At 41.6% G+C, this 15,333-nt stretch overlaps 4 protein-coding genes across 9 annotated transcripts; all 4 read left to right on the top strand.

Annotated features, from left to right (window-relative positions):
- Window positions 1-35: 35 nt before the first annotated feature.
- On the top strand, window positions 36-1,191 carry LOC106353352 (protein SYS1 homolog). Its single transcript, XM_022688960.2, has 4 exons — window positions 36-190; window positions 269-498; window positions 598-824; window positions 922-1,191. Exons 2-4 carry the CDS (start codon window positions 275-277, stop codon window positions 927-929), a joined length of 459 nt encoding a protein of 152 aa, XP_022544681.1. The 5' UTR covers window positions 36-190; window positions 269-274; the 3' UTR covers window positions 930-1,191.
- Window positions 1,192-1,386: 195 nt separating this feature from the next.
- On the top strand, window positions 1,387-7,792 carry LOC106353350 (coatomer subunit beta'-1). The gene is made up of 25 exons (XM_013793096.3): window positions 1,387-1,586; window positions 1,921-1,941; window positions 2,018-2,079; window positions 2,173-2,227; window positions 2,300-2,336; window positions 2,422-2,747; window positions 2,852-2,983; window positions 3,114-3,262; window positions 3,384-3,452; window positions 3,551-3,698; window positions 3,789-3,854; window positions 4,147-4,335; window positions 4,457-4,597; window positions 4,799-4,873; window positions 4,997-5,173; window positions 5,252-5,343; window positions 5,429-5,545; window positions 5,665-5,779; window positions 5,863-5,934; window positions 6,039-6,235; window positions 6,316-6,409; window positions 6,512-6,618; window positions 6,840-6,969; window positions 7,103-7,256; window positions 7,538-7,792. The coding sequence occupies exons 1-25, from the start codon at window positions 1,584-1,586 to the stop codon at window positions 7,558-7,560; spliced, it is 2,751 nt and encodes a 916-aa protein (XP_013648550.1). The 5' UTR covers window positions 1,387-1,583; the 3' UTR covers window positions 7,561-7,792.
- A 72-nt stretch (window positions 7,793-7,864) lies between these two features.
- Window positions 7,865-12,474, top strand: LOC106353351 (protein MLN51 homolog). 6 transcript variants are annotated; one of them, XM_048735707.1, is made up of 13 exons: window positions 7,865-8,070; window positions 8,253-8,739; window positions 9,032-9,131; window positions 9,268-9,333; window positions 9,364-9,470; window positions 9,553-9,929; window positions 10,059-10,217; window positions 10,449-10,551; window positions 10,823-10,942; window positions 11,278-11,333; window positions 11,730-11,790; window positions 11,965-12,149; window positions 12,246-12,474. In XM_048735707.1, the coding sequence occupies exons 2-12, from the start codon at window positions 8,276-8,278 to the stop codon at window positions 11,990-11,992; spliced, it is 1,641 nt and encodes a 546-aa protein (XP_048591664.1). In that variant the 5' UTR covers window positions 7,865-8,070; window positions 8,253-8,275; the 3' UTR covers window positions 11,993-12,149; window positions 12,246-12,474. The 6 variants fall into 6 exon arrangements, with proteins under 6 accessions (XP_048591664.1, XP_048591663.1, XP_048591661.1 ...); XM_048735706.1 differs by having other exon boundaries at window positions 7,866-8,070; window positions 9,265-9,333; XM_048735704.1 differs by having other exon boundaries at window positions 7,866-8,070; window positions 9,265-9,470; window positions 12,249-12,474.
- Window positions 12,475-12,730: 256 nt separating this feature from the next.
- Window positions 12,731-15,117, top strand: LOC106353353 (protein FAR1-RELATED SEQUENCE 8-like). The gene is made up of 2 exons (XM_013793101.3): window positions 12,731-12,884; window positions 12,986-15,117. Exons 1-2 carry the CDS (start codon window positions 12,813-12,815, stop codon window positions 15,008-15,010), a joined length of 2,097 nt encoding a protein of 698 aa, XP_013648555.1. The 5' UTR covers window positions 12,731-12,812; the 3' UTR covers window positions 15,011-15,117.
- Window positions 15,118-15,333: the final 216 nt, after the last annotated feature.

Below are 15,333 nucleotides of genomic sequence, written 5' to 3' on the forward strand. Positions count from 1 at the left end.
TCTGTTGCTGGTGATAGATACCAAGAAAGGTTCCTTTTCTCTCTCTCTCTCTCTCCATCTCTGCAAACTCGTTTCCTATGGATCATCATCGTACATCGTCATAAGAAGGGATCCATCTGACGCTAGCTGTGCCGACTCAGCTGATCCCTATTCTCGTATCCAGAAATTTTGTAGATTCCTTCCCAAAAAAGTAGATCTGGGAATTGTTTAGAAATTGCTTGTAGATTTGATTACTTCGCACCAGTTTTTAGAGGATTCGTTCGTGTAGGTAGCCATGTTCTATGGCACAGCTGTATGGGACCCTTGGCTTATCGTTGGCCAGATTATCTGCCTTCAATGCTCCTTCTACCTCTCTCTCGGAGTCTTCATGATCCTCTTCCTTGGCCTTCGCGTTCCTCGCCTTAGTCTTGTCTACTTCTTCGATTACGCTACTCTCACTACTTCTACCGTTACCGGTTGGTGTGTCATTGCTTCTTTCCTCTTCACTTCACTTGCAGGGTTAGTTAGTTAGTTAGTTAGTTAAGAAACCTCTGTATATATACATTTCAATAGTGTACTGAAGATTTGATTTGATGTGATTTGATTGGTATAACTCAGGGCTGTGTACATGATATTTGTGGTGGAGCGAGCAAGGAAATGCCTAGATTTCTCTGCGACTCTCTATATCATACATCTCTACTTGTGCATCCTCAATGGTGGATGGCCTTCGTCTATGGCATGGTGGGTTGTTAATGGCACGGGGCTTGCTGTTATGGCTTTGCTAGCTGAGTACCTTTGCATTAAACGCGAGCAGCGTGAGATCCCTATGGATCGTTTCCATTCAAGTAATGATACTCTATCACTCTTTTCTTTGAAATCTCCCTTAGTTTCTTAATCTGAATATAGAAATCGAGTTCTAATGAAATGATTGTCTATGCACAGGGGTTTGATGAACAAAGTGATGTATGTACAGAGATGAGAATTGGGCAAAGAAGAAGTTCAGCCATGTTGGGCTACTACCTCTGCCTGCAGCTTTTTTTTAGTCACTTTGAAAATTTTAACACACGTTTCTTTGTTGCATTTTCAATTATATGGAAAAAAACAAACACCATTAGACTCTCGAATGAATGCTTTAACGTTGCTTCGTGCGTGAACCATCCGACAGTTTGTTATCGTCTCATTCGTTTTTTTATACTGGATACTTGTCCCCAATCAAGATATTGCTTACTTAGTGTGCGACTTGCTCTTCAATCATACTCTATTATAATGTCAATTGAATCCTCAAACGTCCAATTTACTTGCTTCGTTTATAATCTTGACTTGTTGATTGTACAGTATTAGATTTGTGTGATTCAGCCAAATGTTGGTAATATACACGGTCGTCATGTCTGGGTTGGGTGAAATAACGCGTGCGTGATTTGAAAAAGCAAAACGACGTCGCATGAGTGAGAGAGAGAGAGATGTTCAGATCCAAATCGGATCACCTCGCTGCTAACAACACGCGCACTGGAATGTAGAATCCTCTGCATCCCCTTATCGTCGTTGCATTACTCTCCTTCTTCCCTGCCGATCTCCGCTAGAGACATTCGTTTCGACTTGCAAACATGGTTAGTGACATGATCTCTCTCGATTCTCCCCCTAGATCTATTTCAGTTTTTTACTTGGAACATCATGATCGTCTCTCGACGAAAGAGTGAGCTGCATTGCACTAAAAGGTCCTCGCGGATCGAAACAAAAGTTGGATCGATGAGTTTTTGTTGTAGTTTGCTTGTTAATACTCTGCAGAAATGAACCAATTCGTTACTTTGTGTGTGTTTTTGATTTCTCGAGAGAATTAGAAGAATATCATCAACTTGTACGACCTCTTTTTCTTTTTCTTCTATTTCCGATACTAACTTACATTTTATGCTTTTTTTTTTCTTTGGAATTCTTCACACACAGCCTCTGAGACTCGAGATCAAGGTAATGCTTCGATTTGGACCTCTTGCAATCTTATCTTTCCTGATTTAACTTTTTCCCGCTTATATGTTTTGATCAGCGTAAGTTTCTTCAAAGATCAGAAAGAGTCAAATCTGTAGATCTCCATCCTACCGAACCATGGTAATTTGAATTCACCTCTCCATTTCGTTGTGTTGAGTCATTCTCAGAGTTTTTTATTTGGTTTAGGAAACATTAATCTATTAATTGATACAGGATCTTGGCAAGTTTGTATTCCGGAACAGTCTGCATCTGGAATTATCAGACACAGGTAAGTTTGATAATTGATATCTTATACTCTTCCTTATTTATAACTCGTGACACTTATGTGCTCCTTCTCCAGACTATGGTCAAATCTTTCGAGGTGACTGAATTGCCTGGTATGATCAACAGCCTTTCTTCTCATGCTTGCACACATCATTCTCTGGTCTGGCATTTTGTTGAGTCTACGTCATCGTTGTGCAGTTAGGTCAGCTAAGTTTGTTTCGCGCAAGCAGTGGGTTGTAGCTGGAGCTGATGACATGTTCATTCGTGTCTACAACTACAACACGATGGATAAGATCAAAGTCTTTGAGGCTCATGCTGATTACATTAGGTGTGTTGCTGTTCATCCCACCCTTCCCTATGTCCTATCGTCATCAGATGATATGCTCATCAAGCTCTGGGATTGGGAGAAGGATTGGGTTTGCACTCAGATATTCGAAGGTCATTCACATTATGTTATGCAAGTGACTTTCAATCCCAAAGACACCAATACTTTTGCTAGTGCATCGCTTGACCGTTCCATTAAAGTGAGAGATTTGTCTTTGACTCCTGAGATACATGTTTGTTTATTCCCAGCATGAGATGCTAAACCTTTCTCCTGTTTTTGCTGTCTTTTTTTTTTATCATCTAGATATGGAATCTTGGTTCTCCGGATCCAAATTTTACTTTGGATGCACATTTGAAAGGGGTCAATTGTGTTGACTACTTTACTGGTGGGGACAAACCATACCTTATCACTGGTTCTGATGACCATACTGCTAAGGTCTGTACTCATATGTCTTGCTTCTTTGCAATTCGTTTGCTATATATGTGTGCTTGTGTATTTCCATATGTATTGCTTGCATAGGTTCCTCCAGGATTTTCTATTGCTTATGAATGTCTTCTGCAAGCAGGTGTGGGATTACCAAACAAAGACTTGCGTTCAAACACTTGACGGTCATACACACAATGTTTCTGCAGTGTGTTTCCATCCAGAGCTCCCAATAATTATTACGGGATCCGAGGATGGAACTGTTCGCATATGGCATGCCACCACGTACAGGTAATTCGTATGATATATCTATCGGAGCTAATATTGGTTCGATCTTATATGTTTCCTACAATTTTTCTAAAGTCCTCTAAGTAGTTTCATCCAACAATTTTACTTAATATTTGATCTTTAGGCTGGAGAATACATTGAACTATGGCCTTGAGAGGGTTTGGGCTATTGGACACATGAAAGGTTCACACCGGTAAGTTTCTGAACTCTTACGATGTCAGTACTTATGCCCTGCCAAAGGTACACTTATCTTCACATAAGATTCTTTGATAACACCATATCATTTTCCAGGGTTGTAATTGGTTATGACGAAGGGTCCACAATGGTGAAACTTGGCCGTGAAATACCAGTGGCTAGTATGGACAACAGTGGGAAAATTATTTGGGCTAAACACAACGAGATACATACTGTGAACATCAAGAGCGTTGGCACAGATGAGGTTTGGGAACACGTTTTTTACACCGTTGTTTTTCTTAGATATAAAAACTAGCTTTGGCAATGTTTATCATTTGGTTGTGGACTTACTTAGGTCACTGATGGTGAGAGACTGCCTTTGGCTGTTAAAGAGCTAGGAACTTGCGATCTTTATCCTCAAGTAAGTGCCATCCTTCTAGTTGTATACGTTGTCACTTGCTTTAGGTAATGGAGGGAATACAATTTCGCTTCTGTAGCTTTTTTTTTTCTACGCTTCTGTGGCTTTTCATTTTCTTACATTTGTTGAAAATTTAGTGATTATGTAGTGCCAATGTTTTTCTTTAATTGCTGCTTGTAGTTATTTTGTTTTTGGGCTATTTGATGGATTACTAGTATTAGTTGAAATATGACCCTAGTCGTTTTTAAAGCTTGTGATTACTCACTGTCATTTATGTTTCTGTTTTCCTTTTCAGAGCCTGAAGCACAATCCTAATGGAAGGTTTGTAGTTGTTTGTGGAGATGGTGAGTATATCATTTACACTGCCTTGGCATGGAGAAATAGGTCGTTTGGCTCGGCCCTGGAATTTGTTTGGTCATCTGAGGGGGAACATGCTGTCAGGGAAAGCTCGTCAAAGATCAAGATCTTCAGCAAGAACTTTCAGGTTTGTTATTCCGTTTGGCACGTTCTTTTCCCACTTATCAGCTTTAAAACTTCCTTTGCTGTGTGTCGGATTATCTAAATGACACTAACATACACTGACAGCTTAGTTTGATAATGTGCAGGAAAAGAAGACTGTGAGGCCTACGTTCTCAGCAGAGCGCATTTTTGGCGGGACGTTATTAGCTATATGCTCAAGTGATTTTATCTGCTTCTATGATTGGGCGGAATGTAGATTGATTAGGCGAATAGATGTTACCGTGAAAGTAAGTGCTTATATGCCAGAAATATCTCTATTAGTTTCTAGCAGCAGAGTGGTTTATAGGTTACAGTTTCTGAAATATTTTCTCGGAGAAATAGAAGATAGTATCCTATTTGGGCTTTAGCGCAAAACCAGATTTATAGTGCTCTTTCTGCTACAGAATCTCTTATTCATGTATAATTTCTTGTTTATTGTATTGTCTCAGAATCTTTATTGGGCTGACAGTGGCGATCTAGTTGCAATTGCCAGTGATTCATCATTCTACATCCTTAAGCTCAATGTGAGGATATTTTTAAAGTTTGGTAGTGTACCAGAACTCTGATAGAATTTCGTTAGTTTGTTCTCCTTGTCCGGTTGCTGTCCGATACATGGCTTTAAGATGTTTTATACTTTTCTGTTGTAGCGCGACATTATTTCCTCTTATATGGATGGCGGTAAAGAAATTGATGAGGAAGGCATTGAAGATGCATTTGAGCTTCTCAATGAAACCAATGAACGTGTTCGGACTGGCTTATGGGTTGGTGATTGTTTTATCTATACCAACTCTTCTTGGAGGCTTAACTACTGTGTTGGTGGTGAGGTAAGGCTTAGTTCTAGGTTTTTGGAAAAAGTTTTGATTTTACTGTAAATGATGTTCATCATTCCTCTTAAATTACAGGTAACGACAATGTATCATCTGGACCGTCCTATGTACTTGTTGGGTTATCTCGCTAATCAAAGTCGAGTTTACTTAATTGACAAAGAGTTCAAGTAAGCAGATGTTTTACAGTTAATATTGCTGACCAATGTTATTGTTGTACCTTTCTGACTTCTATGTCAATTTTATTGTTTACAGCATTATTGGTTACACTTTACTTTTAAGTTTGATTGAGTACAAGACTCTTGTCATGCGTGGAGATTTGGAACAGGCTAATCAAGTCTTACCTTCAATTCCTACGGAGCATCATAATAGGTATGTGAGTGTGTATTCCTTCGTATTATTTCAGTTATAATTGCATTATCATCTTAGTGAACATGCATCCAAAGGTCACACAATGATTCTCAACTTCAAAAATTTGTTCATGTTGTCAGTGTGGCGCACTTTTTGGAATCACGTGGAATGACAGAAGATGCTCTGGACGTAGCTACTGATCCTGATTACAGATTTGAGTTGGCCATACAGCTCGGTAGATTGGAGGTCGCAAAGGTCAGTTTGTCGCTTTTACCATTGGAGAAGCTTTATTCCATGACTTACCAATCTGTTGTAATAAAGTTTCTATATTTTCACAGGACATCGCTGTAGAAGCACAAAGTGAGTCTAAATGGAAGCAACTTGGAGAATTGGCGATGTCCACTGGGAAGGTGACTCAGTTTTTTAACTGCAACTAGTGTTCTACGTTTTTCACAAAGATTAGAGCTAATATGCATTTCTTTTTCAATTTCCTTCCCATGCTTGGATCACTTAGCTGGGTATGGCTGAGGAATGCATGAGGCATGCTGTGGATCTGAGTGGTCTGTTACTGCTTTATTCTTCCTTGGGAGATGCAGAAGGATTGACGAAGCTGGCAGCACTAGCTAAAGAGCAAGGAAAGAATAATGTCGCCTTTGTTTGCTTGTTCATGTTGGGTCAAGTAGAAGACTGCCTGCATCTTTTGGTGGAAAGGTATGTCGTTACCGTTCTTACATTGTGGACATATATACATGCAAGTAGTTGCATCTATGCTGATATTTGTCTGGTTACAGTAATCGGATACCTGAAGCTGCTCTGATAGCACGATCGTACCTTCCGAGCAGGGTCTCCGAAATAGTGGCATTGTGGAGAAAGGATTTGACCAAGGTTCGTGTTAGACACTTCCTATTCATCTTCTGATTAAATATCCAAACTTTGCATGTTGAGAAATCCACAGCGTTTCTTGATCCACTAATGATCTGCATGTAGATAAGCCCAAAGGCTGCTGAGTCTCTGGCTGATCCTGAAGAGTATCCCAATCTGTTTGAAGACTGGCAAGTTGCCCTATCCCTTGAAGAAAGAGCTGCAGAGACAAGGTATCTTTCAGACGCTGTTGGCGTGATTAGCTTCTTCGTAGAAACAGTGCTTATGGGGACACTTTTAAATTTAATTGTTGGACTCATCCATTTGGAGCCATGTTTCGGTTTGAATCAGTACCCCTTTATGAACATACCCCAACGTTGTTTTCATTATCCCCGCTAATTTGAAGTTTCCAGGATCCTCATAGACAAAGTACTTGTATTCATTTATGTTGCAGGGGCGTCCATCCTCCTGCTGGGGATTATGGCAGTCATACACACAGAGACTACACAACTATGGTGGAAGCTTTTAGAATCATGCAAATTGAAGAAGAGGAGAGGCTTGAGCACGGGGATGTTCTCGAGGAGGTATGCATAGTTGACGTTGCGTGCCACTGAGGGCGATGCTTTTTTAAAAACAGATGATGTCCAGTCGCTAGTTTTTTTTTGTAAGTTAGACCGTGACGGCTTCATAAGTTTGGTACTGCCTGTGTGTGAACAGGTTGGGGGAGAGGGAGAAGAGGAGAACCAGGAAGCTGAGGAAGAGAGTGGTGATGGGAAGGAAGAGAATGCGGAAGAAGAGGGTGTTGTGGTGGACGCTGACTCTACAGATAGCGCTGTGCTAGTTAATGGGAACGAGTCTGAAGAACAGTGGGGTATGTATGATAAGTGAAGGAAACCCATCCGTCTAATAACATTTTTGTGGTGATTAATTGATTATAAGATATGCTGCTTGCTCTAGGACATTTAGGTGGTTTGCTTCTAAATGCATCTACAAACATGACATATCATAGGGCTTCTGTTTGCATCTCCGTTCCTTCAATTTGTTTGCTGATCATATATGTTCGAGGATGGGGTGTTTAGTGCTTCCATATTTATTTGTCAACGGACCTGTTTAAGACTGATCAAGAAAATCTTTTGCTTGGTTGTGGTACAGTTTTAACACCACCGCAGGAGTAGGGTTCGTGAAGACGTATATTCTTGGCACTGAAGAGGGAAATGAGGAGCAGCAGAGAGGAGAGGAGAGAAGAGTTTCATTGTCAGAAACTGATCTCGGCTATAGTAAAATAAAAAAAAAACATTGGTAATATGGGTTTTAGCCCAAAAACAAAAACATCACCCTCTTAATTTCCAAACATTGGTAATCTCCATAACCTCGTGTATAATACTTTTTCCAAACTTTTAAACAGTCCATGAATGTCTCGTAGCCAGGTCAAAAATGGTATATAGAGGCCAAGTCAATTTCGCTAAATCTTGCAAAACTCAACAAGATACTTAAATCTTGCAGATATTATGAAAAACTTGGATAATATTAGTAGTATGTACCAATATTTAAACGAAACTCTCTGACATAAAAAAAAGAAGTTACTACCCTCCGTCCCTCTCATAACTCAAGCAATCGCCAGAAGAAACCAATCAAGGGTCTGCGTATCTCTTCTCAGTCGTGAAACCAGATTCCCTTAATATCTGGTATCCTCTCTCTCTTTCTCCATCAAATCGACGACTCTGAGGTCTTTTGCGGTGTTCTTCTTTCCTTAAGATTATACTTGTTCCATAATTCTTCTGCAATTAGTGTCGAGTGAGGTTTCGGGGTTTTTTTTTTTACTCACTTATTGCTCTATTAAAATTTCTTCGTCTATGGTTTGGTTTAGGAGGAGGTGGCGGTTAGAGGATTATGGCCCTAGATGGCGTAGAAGAGGCGGACTATGAGAGCGACCCCGAGGAACTGAAGCGCTCCTTGGCTGCAAGGAGGAGAGAAGCTAGCGATGATGAGGATGAGAACCGTGGAGAAAAAATTCAGAGTGCTGACATCGATTCCGATCAATCCGATGAACAGAGTGCCATCGTGGAGTTTGATGACGATGCAGATGAAGGATTGCACATAGAAGGTGACGATAGCTATGATGAAGAGGATGAAGAGGAGGAGGGTGATTATGGAGAAGTTGATGACAACAACATGGAATACAAGACGACAAGTGTTGCTGGCGAGGCTGAGCCTAAGGGAGTGGAAGCTGAGACGGAGGACTCTGTTGTGGATGGAGAAGAACCAAAGCAGAAGGAGCCTTTTGCTGTGCCAACTGCTGGAGCTTTTTATATGCATGATGACAGGTTTCAGGAGATGGATACTGCCCCAAATAGGTATTACTATATGGTTTTGTTTTTTCTCCACACTAGTTAGTTACTAACGGAACTATTATTATATCATGCAAATGTATGTATCTATGGAGGGAGAGTATACTAAAGAAACTACTTTCTGTCATGAACTTTGATTGTGAATCGTAACGTCTAAGTCTAGCCTATTTGTTAGCAGAAGATAAGCACTGCTATTTTATACTCTACCGAGCTCTTCCGTTCTCCTCTTGTTTAGTGTCTGTGCAAACAAGTTACTTAGTTATATCCATTCATATTGGTCTTGATTTTGCTTGTGTAGGCGAATGCGTGGTGGTAGGAGGCTCTGGCCATCCCGAGATGAAAGAAAATGGGGACATGACAAATATGATGAGATGAATACACAAGAAAAGCAATATGATGTAGTCATCTCTCTCTCTCCTATTCATTTTTTTTTTTTTTGACATTTTTCCTCTTGCGGTGTCAATACATTTTTCATTTCTTCTCTATCTCCTTTTAATTTTCAAGCTGATTGATAAAACTTTGTGAACATAGAAGAGGAGTTCGAGAGGCCAAGCCAGAGGACGTGGTCAGGGTAGGGGTCAGGAGCATGGATATTCTCGAGGGAGTAATTCTAAAGTGTTTACCAACAATGGACACCAAAATCAGTATCCTAAGGCTGTCACAAGAGGGAGAGGGCCCAGACGAAATGAGGTCGCTTTGAGAAAGGGCACTCAAGCCCCTTCTGTGCAAACCAAACTGTGAGTCTTTAAGTTTTGTTTTTTTTTCTCTAGTTAACACACGAATGTTCTATCTCTAATTTTAGTGTTGCTGGATCTGTAGGTCCCAGAATTCGTTTGTGAAAGTGTCACACGTTGATTCAGGACGTGCACCAACAGAAACAGACATCATAGAGACTGAAGCCAGGATAAATGTAGTTGCTTCGAGTTTAAACTCAGCTTCTCCTCCATTCTATCCTTCAGGTTCCTCCAGTAACTTGGCACAAAAGGATTTACAAGCAGGCATGGGTAGACTGCACGTTAATGGAAGCCCTACGCCGTCTGGAAAGAAGTTTGGGAATGCAAAATCTAGCACTGCGTGGGTACGCACTACCCCTTCTCAGACTACTAGTCAAGGTAGAGGTGCTCCTCCCCCTGGGAAAGTGCTTAATCAAGGTGATAATGTTTCTTCGCCTATGCAAATCCGGGGAATGCCAAAAGGTACTTACCAAAGCTGTACTCAACCTCCTGATCAGGCTTGTGATCAACATCTAGCTTTTACTAGTTTGCTGCCTTTTTCTCCTCCGTAAACTGGATCATTAAAAAATCTTTATATTTCTGGTGAAACAGAGTCAGCCACAGAAACTGGTGTTTTACTGGCCCAGGGAAAAAGGGCTCTCCAGCCTAATGGAAGGGGATCTTTTATGTATGGAGGGACACAATTTATGGGTCCAGACGGTGGCATGGCAGCTGGTCATGGCAATCCCAATTTCCCTGCTTTTCTACCTGGTAAGCTGTTCTTGAATGTCACCACCGTTCATCCTTAGTTGGAATGGTTAAAAACATCTTCAAGAATCAGTTCATGCTTCTAATGAAATTAAAAGCTAATAATGCTGAGCCGTTTGGCTTCCTTGCCCATGTGTAGAGCTGCTTGCGATCAGTTCCTGCTGTTTGTACTGGTACTAATATGCATGTCTGATAAGTTTTATTTTTAATGCTCATTTTTTTTTTCATGTCCAGTCATGCAATTCGGTGGCCAGCACGGTGGTGTTCCGACCTTTGGAATGGCTCTTCCAGGATATGTCCAACCAGAACATGGTACTGGAAATCCCGAGATGACATGGTATGCAGTCCTTTCTTATTGCTGTACTGCATTTACGGGTGTTAGTTTTGAGTTTCCTTAACTGTACGTGTTTTGAAAAGTCATATACTTCATATTTGGTAGTTGACTTCCTGCATGCTTTGTTATTTGTGATGATTTAGTCTTTTGCTGGCCCAACAGAATCAGAATTGTTGCTTTCATTTGTCTGCTCTTTGTTAGTTGTTTGATTTCCCTAGCTCCTTACCCTTAGCTAGTTCCTGATTACTACGATTTTTATTTATATTATTGACAGGCTGCCAATTTTGACTGGCCCGGGAGCATTGGGGGCTTCATATCCTCCACCTTATGCTGCAATTGAAGGTTCTTACCAAGCACACAAACCAGGATTACCTTCCTCTACAGGATCCTCCAGGTTTATTAATTAGTCGTTTTTATTTTCTCATTATTGCTAATCAGCCTGCACATTTCCATATGCTTAAGTGTTGACTCTTAATTTTATACTAGAGGAAGAGTATTCTTACAATGTAGCTTTAACTAAAGAAACCGTATGTGAGATTTTAGATTTGTGATTTCTCATATTTGTTGCCCACTGCAAAATGCATGTTACACGCTATAATTGCATTTCCGAAATGTTCGGATCAGTAGCGTACTTTTTTGGTTGGAACTCATGTAACTAAGTCGAACTTCTCTGATATATGAGTGTGGCGTGAAGCATTTACCAGTTAACATTTTTCTTTTGTTTGGCAGCCAAGAGAACAGTTCGAATAACCCTAATGTTGAAGAGAAACCCATGGAGAGAACTGGTAAGTGGTTTTATTTGACATCAGATGTTTACTGTATCTTGTTTTGCTGTATAGTAGGGGAAGCATCTGGCCTTTAAATAGTTTAAGGAGAGAATATGAAAGATTATTTACCTTGATATGATTGGTAACTGGTACAAAGAAATGAATATGTTCGATATGATTACTCGAGCGTTGTTTACGTTCTTTAGTAATAGATTATATGATTGGTAACTGGTACAAAGGAATGAATATGTTCGATATGATTACTCCAGCGTTGTTTACGCTTCTTTAGTAATAGATTCAAAGTGTTGTTTCGCATTATTACATTGACCAAATGAAATAGAGTAACAAGGGCAAGAGAGATTGATTGTTTAGCTCGTTTAGGTTTGAAATTAAGCCAGTCTCCTTTGGATGTAGAGGCTAAAAACAATGGGACAGGACAACGGTCGAACAGCAACCCAAACAAGCAGCCTCGTAGGTGAGTTTTGAAGCTATATCTTCGTAACTGCTTTTTAAATTGATCATACTGAGACATGAAACCACCTTGAATTGGGGGTGCAGAATGTATTAGGTCTAGTAGGTTTCAAGTAGTAGTTGGGTACCAGATATTGCGAAAAAGAAAATGTGTAATCCATATGTATTATTGTGGCAGATACTCGGAGATGAGCTTAAGCAAGTGAGTGCGCGTTGTAAAGAAGGCAAAAAGGACCCCTCTTGTTATAATAAGTAGAGAAAGGAGGTTTGCGAGAGAGATCCTCCTTTGCTGCAGGTTTCTGTTGCTTCTCCACGCTGGCTATGCGGAGCACTTTGGGCTGCTATTGTTGCCGATTTTTCTAGGTAACGCAACTTTTAAGTTCTTACTATTCATTCAAACATAACATGGAAAAAGGAGATCAAATTGATTTGGCTAAGACTAGTGTGTGTTATTTTCAGGAGGTGGTTGTGCCTTAAAAGGAGTTTTTTCTTTTGTTGAGATTTGAGCTGTAGCTTCCTTGTTCATCTGTAATGTCTATTATTTTGTTGCTTTTGCTTGATTTGTAATGTTGATATTTGTTTTGTTTTTTCGTGGTCTTAATACTTATTTAAGGTTCTGTCTGTGTACGCAGTACGCGAACTCCCGCGCCCATTTTGTGTTTATGATCATTTTGGAATTTGATTAGTATTGGTTTGGCTGGCTCCTCTTGCGTATAAGATTACCATCACATACACCAACTTCCCGGAGAAGATATTGTTTGTCCTTAAGAGAGGATTTTTGTTTCAGTGACAAACAATAGATGATAGATCTCTAGATAATTGTTATTGTAAAATTGGAGAAAATGAAGGTGGAATCATGAAAAAATAACAACGCAGCAAAAAGAAATTAAAAATTGTAGTTATCGACCCCAAAGTTACAATTTTGTTTTGAATGACCCCCGAACTTTCGAATTAAAGAGGGCAAAGGGGTCAAAACTGTTAAAACAATTTCCACAGACAGCTTCCTCTCCAGCGCAGCGAAGAACGATGATGAGTGGTAATAACGTCTACTCTCCGCCCGACCAATCTCTCTCCCCCAACTCTAATCTTTGCATCACGGTTACGTCCTTTCTCTCTCCCTTGTGTTTGCCTTAGATTTTAATTATTCGAACTTAAGGTTAACCTGATTCGAAATGAACAAACCCTGGTTGTGATTTCAGATCGAAGAGAGCAGCGAGCAGCTGGTCGTAGTAGAACAAGACGGAGACGACGACCTTCCAATCGTCGGAGCCAACCCTCCCGACGACCTCCACGATTGCGATGGATTGCTTGATGACTTCCCACCTCAAAGCAACGAATCCGAAAAGTGTTCGACGGCGTCTCCTCCACCCGCTACTGGAATGGAATTCGACTCCTACGACGCCGCCTACAGTTACTACAACTCCTACGCGAGGGACCTCGGTTTCGCCATCAGGGTCAAATCCTCATGGACAAAGCGTAACAGCAAGGAGAAACGCGGCGCTGTCTTGTGCTGCAACTGCGAAGGCTTCAAGACTGTTAAAGAACCAAACAGCACAAGGAGGAAAGAGACACGAACCGGTTGTCAGGCCATGATTCGCCTCCGGTTGATTGAACTCGATAGATGGAAAGTCGATGAAGTTAAACTGGAACACAACCACTCCTTTGATCCTGAACGAGCTCATAACTCTAAGTCTCATAAGAAAACGTTTGGTGATGGTGCTGCTGCTGCTACCAAGAGAAAACATGAACCGCCTCTTGATGTCCAAGTCCGTACCATCAAGCTGTATAGGACGAATGCTGTTGACTCTAATGGGGAGACGAGCGATGATCACTTGCACTCTTCGAGGCGTTTGGATCTCAGAGGAGGAGGAGGGTTTAAAGTCTTGCAAGACTTCTTCTTCCAATCTCAGCTTACAAACCCAAACTTTTTCTACTCCATGGACCTCGGCGACGACGGGTGTCTCAGGAACGTGTTCTGGATTGAGTCTCGAGCCAGGGCGGCTTACTCTCACTTTAGCGACGTGGTTGTCTTCGACACGACGTGTTTATCAAACGCATACGAGCTCCCACTCGTGGCGTTCGTTGGAATTAACCACCATGGAGATCCCATCTTACTCGGATGTGGTTTGGTTGCTGACCAGACCCCCGAGACCTACGTCTGGCTCTTCAGAGCGTGGCTTACCTGCGTGTCGGGCCGTCCCCCGCTGACCTTCGTCACGGAGCATTGCAAGTCGATCCAGACTGCAGTCTCTGAAGTTTTCCCTAGGGCTCATCACCGTCTTAGTTTGACCCACGTCTTGCAATGCATTGTTGGGGTGCAAGACTCTGAGTCGTTCCGTATGGCGCTGAACAGAGTGGTGTACGGTTATCTCAAGGTCGAGGAGTTTGAAGTCGCTTGGGAGGAAATGATCATTCGGTTTGGGCTGACGAATCATGAGACCATCCGGGGCTTGTTTCAGGATCGAGAACAGTGGGCTCCTGTCTACCTCAAGGACACGTTTTTGGCTGGGGCGCTGACTTTTCGACTGGGGAATGCAGCGGCTCCGTTCATCTTCAGCAGCTACGTCCACCAGCAGACTTCCTTGAGAGATTTTCTCGAAGGGTACGTATCTTTTCTTGATAAAAAGTACACAAACGAAGCCTTGTGCGATTTAGAGTCGTCGAAGTCGATCCCGGAGCTCAAAACAACGCACCCGTACGAGTCTCAGATGGCGAAGGTGTTGACAAAGGAGATATTCACAAGGTTCCAAGAGGAGGTAGTGGCGACGTCTTCGTGTTCGGGAGTAACGCAAGTGCACTCATCAACCGGCTCGGCCTCCTTCTCGTACGTGGTGAAAGAGCGGGAGGGAGAGAAAGTGAGAGACTTTGAAGTCGTCTACGAGACAAATGCAGCAGCAGGGGTACGTTGCTTCTGTGTCTGTGGTGGTTTTAGCTTTAACGGGTACCAGTGCAGACACGTGCTCCTCCTGCTCAGCCACAAGGGCTTGGAGGAAATCCCGTCTCAGTATATACTGCAGCGTTGGCGGAAGGACGTGAAGCGACTCTATGTTGCGGATTTCGGGTCAGGCGGTGTGGATGTAATGAATCCGGTTCAGTGGTACGAGCATTTGCATAGAAGAGCGATGCAGGTTGTTGAACAAGGGATGCGATCGAAAGAGCACTGCAGAGTTGCCTGGGAAGCGTTTAAGGAGTGTGTGAATAGAGTGACAGAGAAGTCTTCGTAGGTACCTTTTTTTTGTGTTACCTGCTACTGTTGTATATGTTATGTCTTTGTACGACCTGATTGAAATTTTAATAATTATTAGGGTCATAGCTCATTCCTGTAGGATCATTAAGACTACCTTTCTTTTTTTGTCGGTGAATAATTCATTCAAAGGTTTAAGCCAAATAGGCTTGAGTGACAACCAGAATAGAGTTCAAAAAGAGAGAACAGAAAAAGACAAAGAGACATCATCAGTAGATGCTAAAGAAGAAGCCTTCACAGAAGAAAGATAAGAGACCCTCAACCCTCCCTGCCAATACATAATTAATGCAATTCAAAAATGAC

Source organism: Brassica napus, chromosome A7 (assembly GCF_020379485.1).
Source record: "Brassica napus cultivar Da-Ae chromosome A7, Da-Ae, whole genome shotgun sequence".
Classification (NCBI taxonomy): Eukaryota; Viridiplantae; Streptophyta; class Magnoliopsida; order Brassicales; family Brassicaceae; genus Brassica; species Brassica napus.

Excerpts from the sequence above, each read along its gene's own strand:
- LOC106353350 (XM_013793096.3), top strand. Across the intron at positions 2,080-2,172 it reads CTCCATCCTACCGAACCATG|GATCTTGGCAAGTTTGTATT; the intron begins GTAATTTGAATT and ends TAATTGATACAG. Across the intron at positions 7,257-7,537 it reads CGAGTCTGAAGAACAGTGGG|TTTTAACACCACCGCAGGAG; the intron begins GTATGTATGATA and ends GTTGTGGTACAG.
- LOC106353351 (XM_048735704.1), top strand. The coding sequence starts at position 8,276 with ATGGCCCTAGATGGCGTAGAAGAGGCGGACTATGAGAGCGACCCCGAG. Across the intron at positions 11,334-11,729 it reads GAAACCCATGGAGAGAACTG|AGGCTAAAAACAATGGGACA; the intron begins GTAAGTGGTTTT and ends CTTTGGATGTAG. Across the intron at positions 11,791-11,964 it reads CCAAACAAGCAGCCTCGTAG|ATACTCGGAGATGAGCTTAA; the intron begins GTGAGTTTTGAA and ends TTATTGTGGCAG.
- LOC106353353 (XM_013793101.3), top strand. The coding sequence starts at position 12,813 with ATGATGAGTGGTAATAACGTCTACTCTCCGCCCGACCAATCTCTCTCC. Across the intron at positions 12,885-12,985 it reads ACTCTAATCTTTGCATCACG|ATCGAAGAGAGCAGCGAGCA; the intron begins GTTACGTCCTTT and ends TTGTGATTTCAG.
- LOC106353352 (XM_022688960.2), top strand. The coding sequence starts at position 275 with ATGTTCTATGGCACAGCTGTATGGGACCCTTGGCTTATCGTTGGCCAG. Across the intron at positions 499-597 it reads CTCTTCACTTCACTTGCAGG|GGCTGTGTACATGATATTTG; the intron begins GTTAGTTAGTTA and ends GGTATAACTCAG.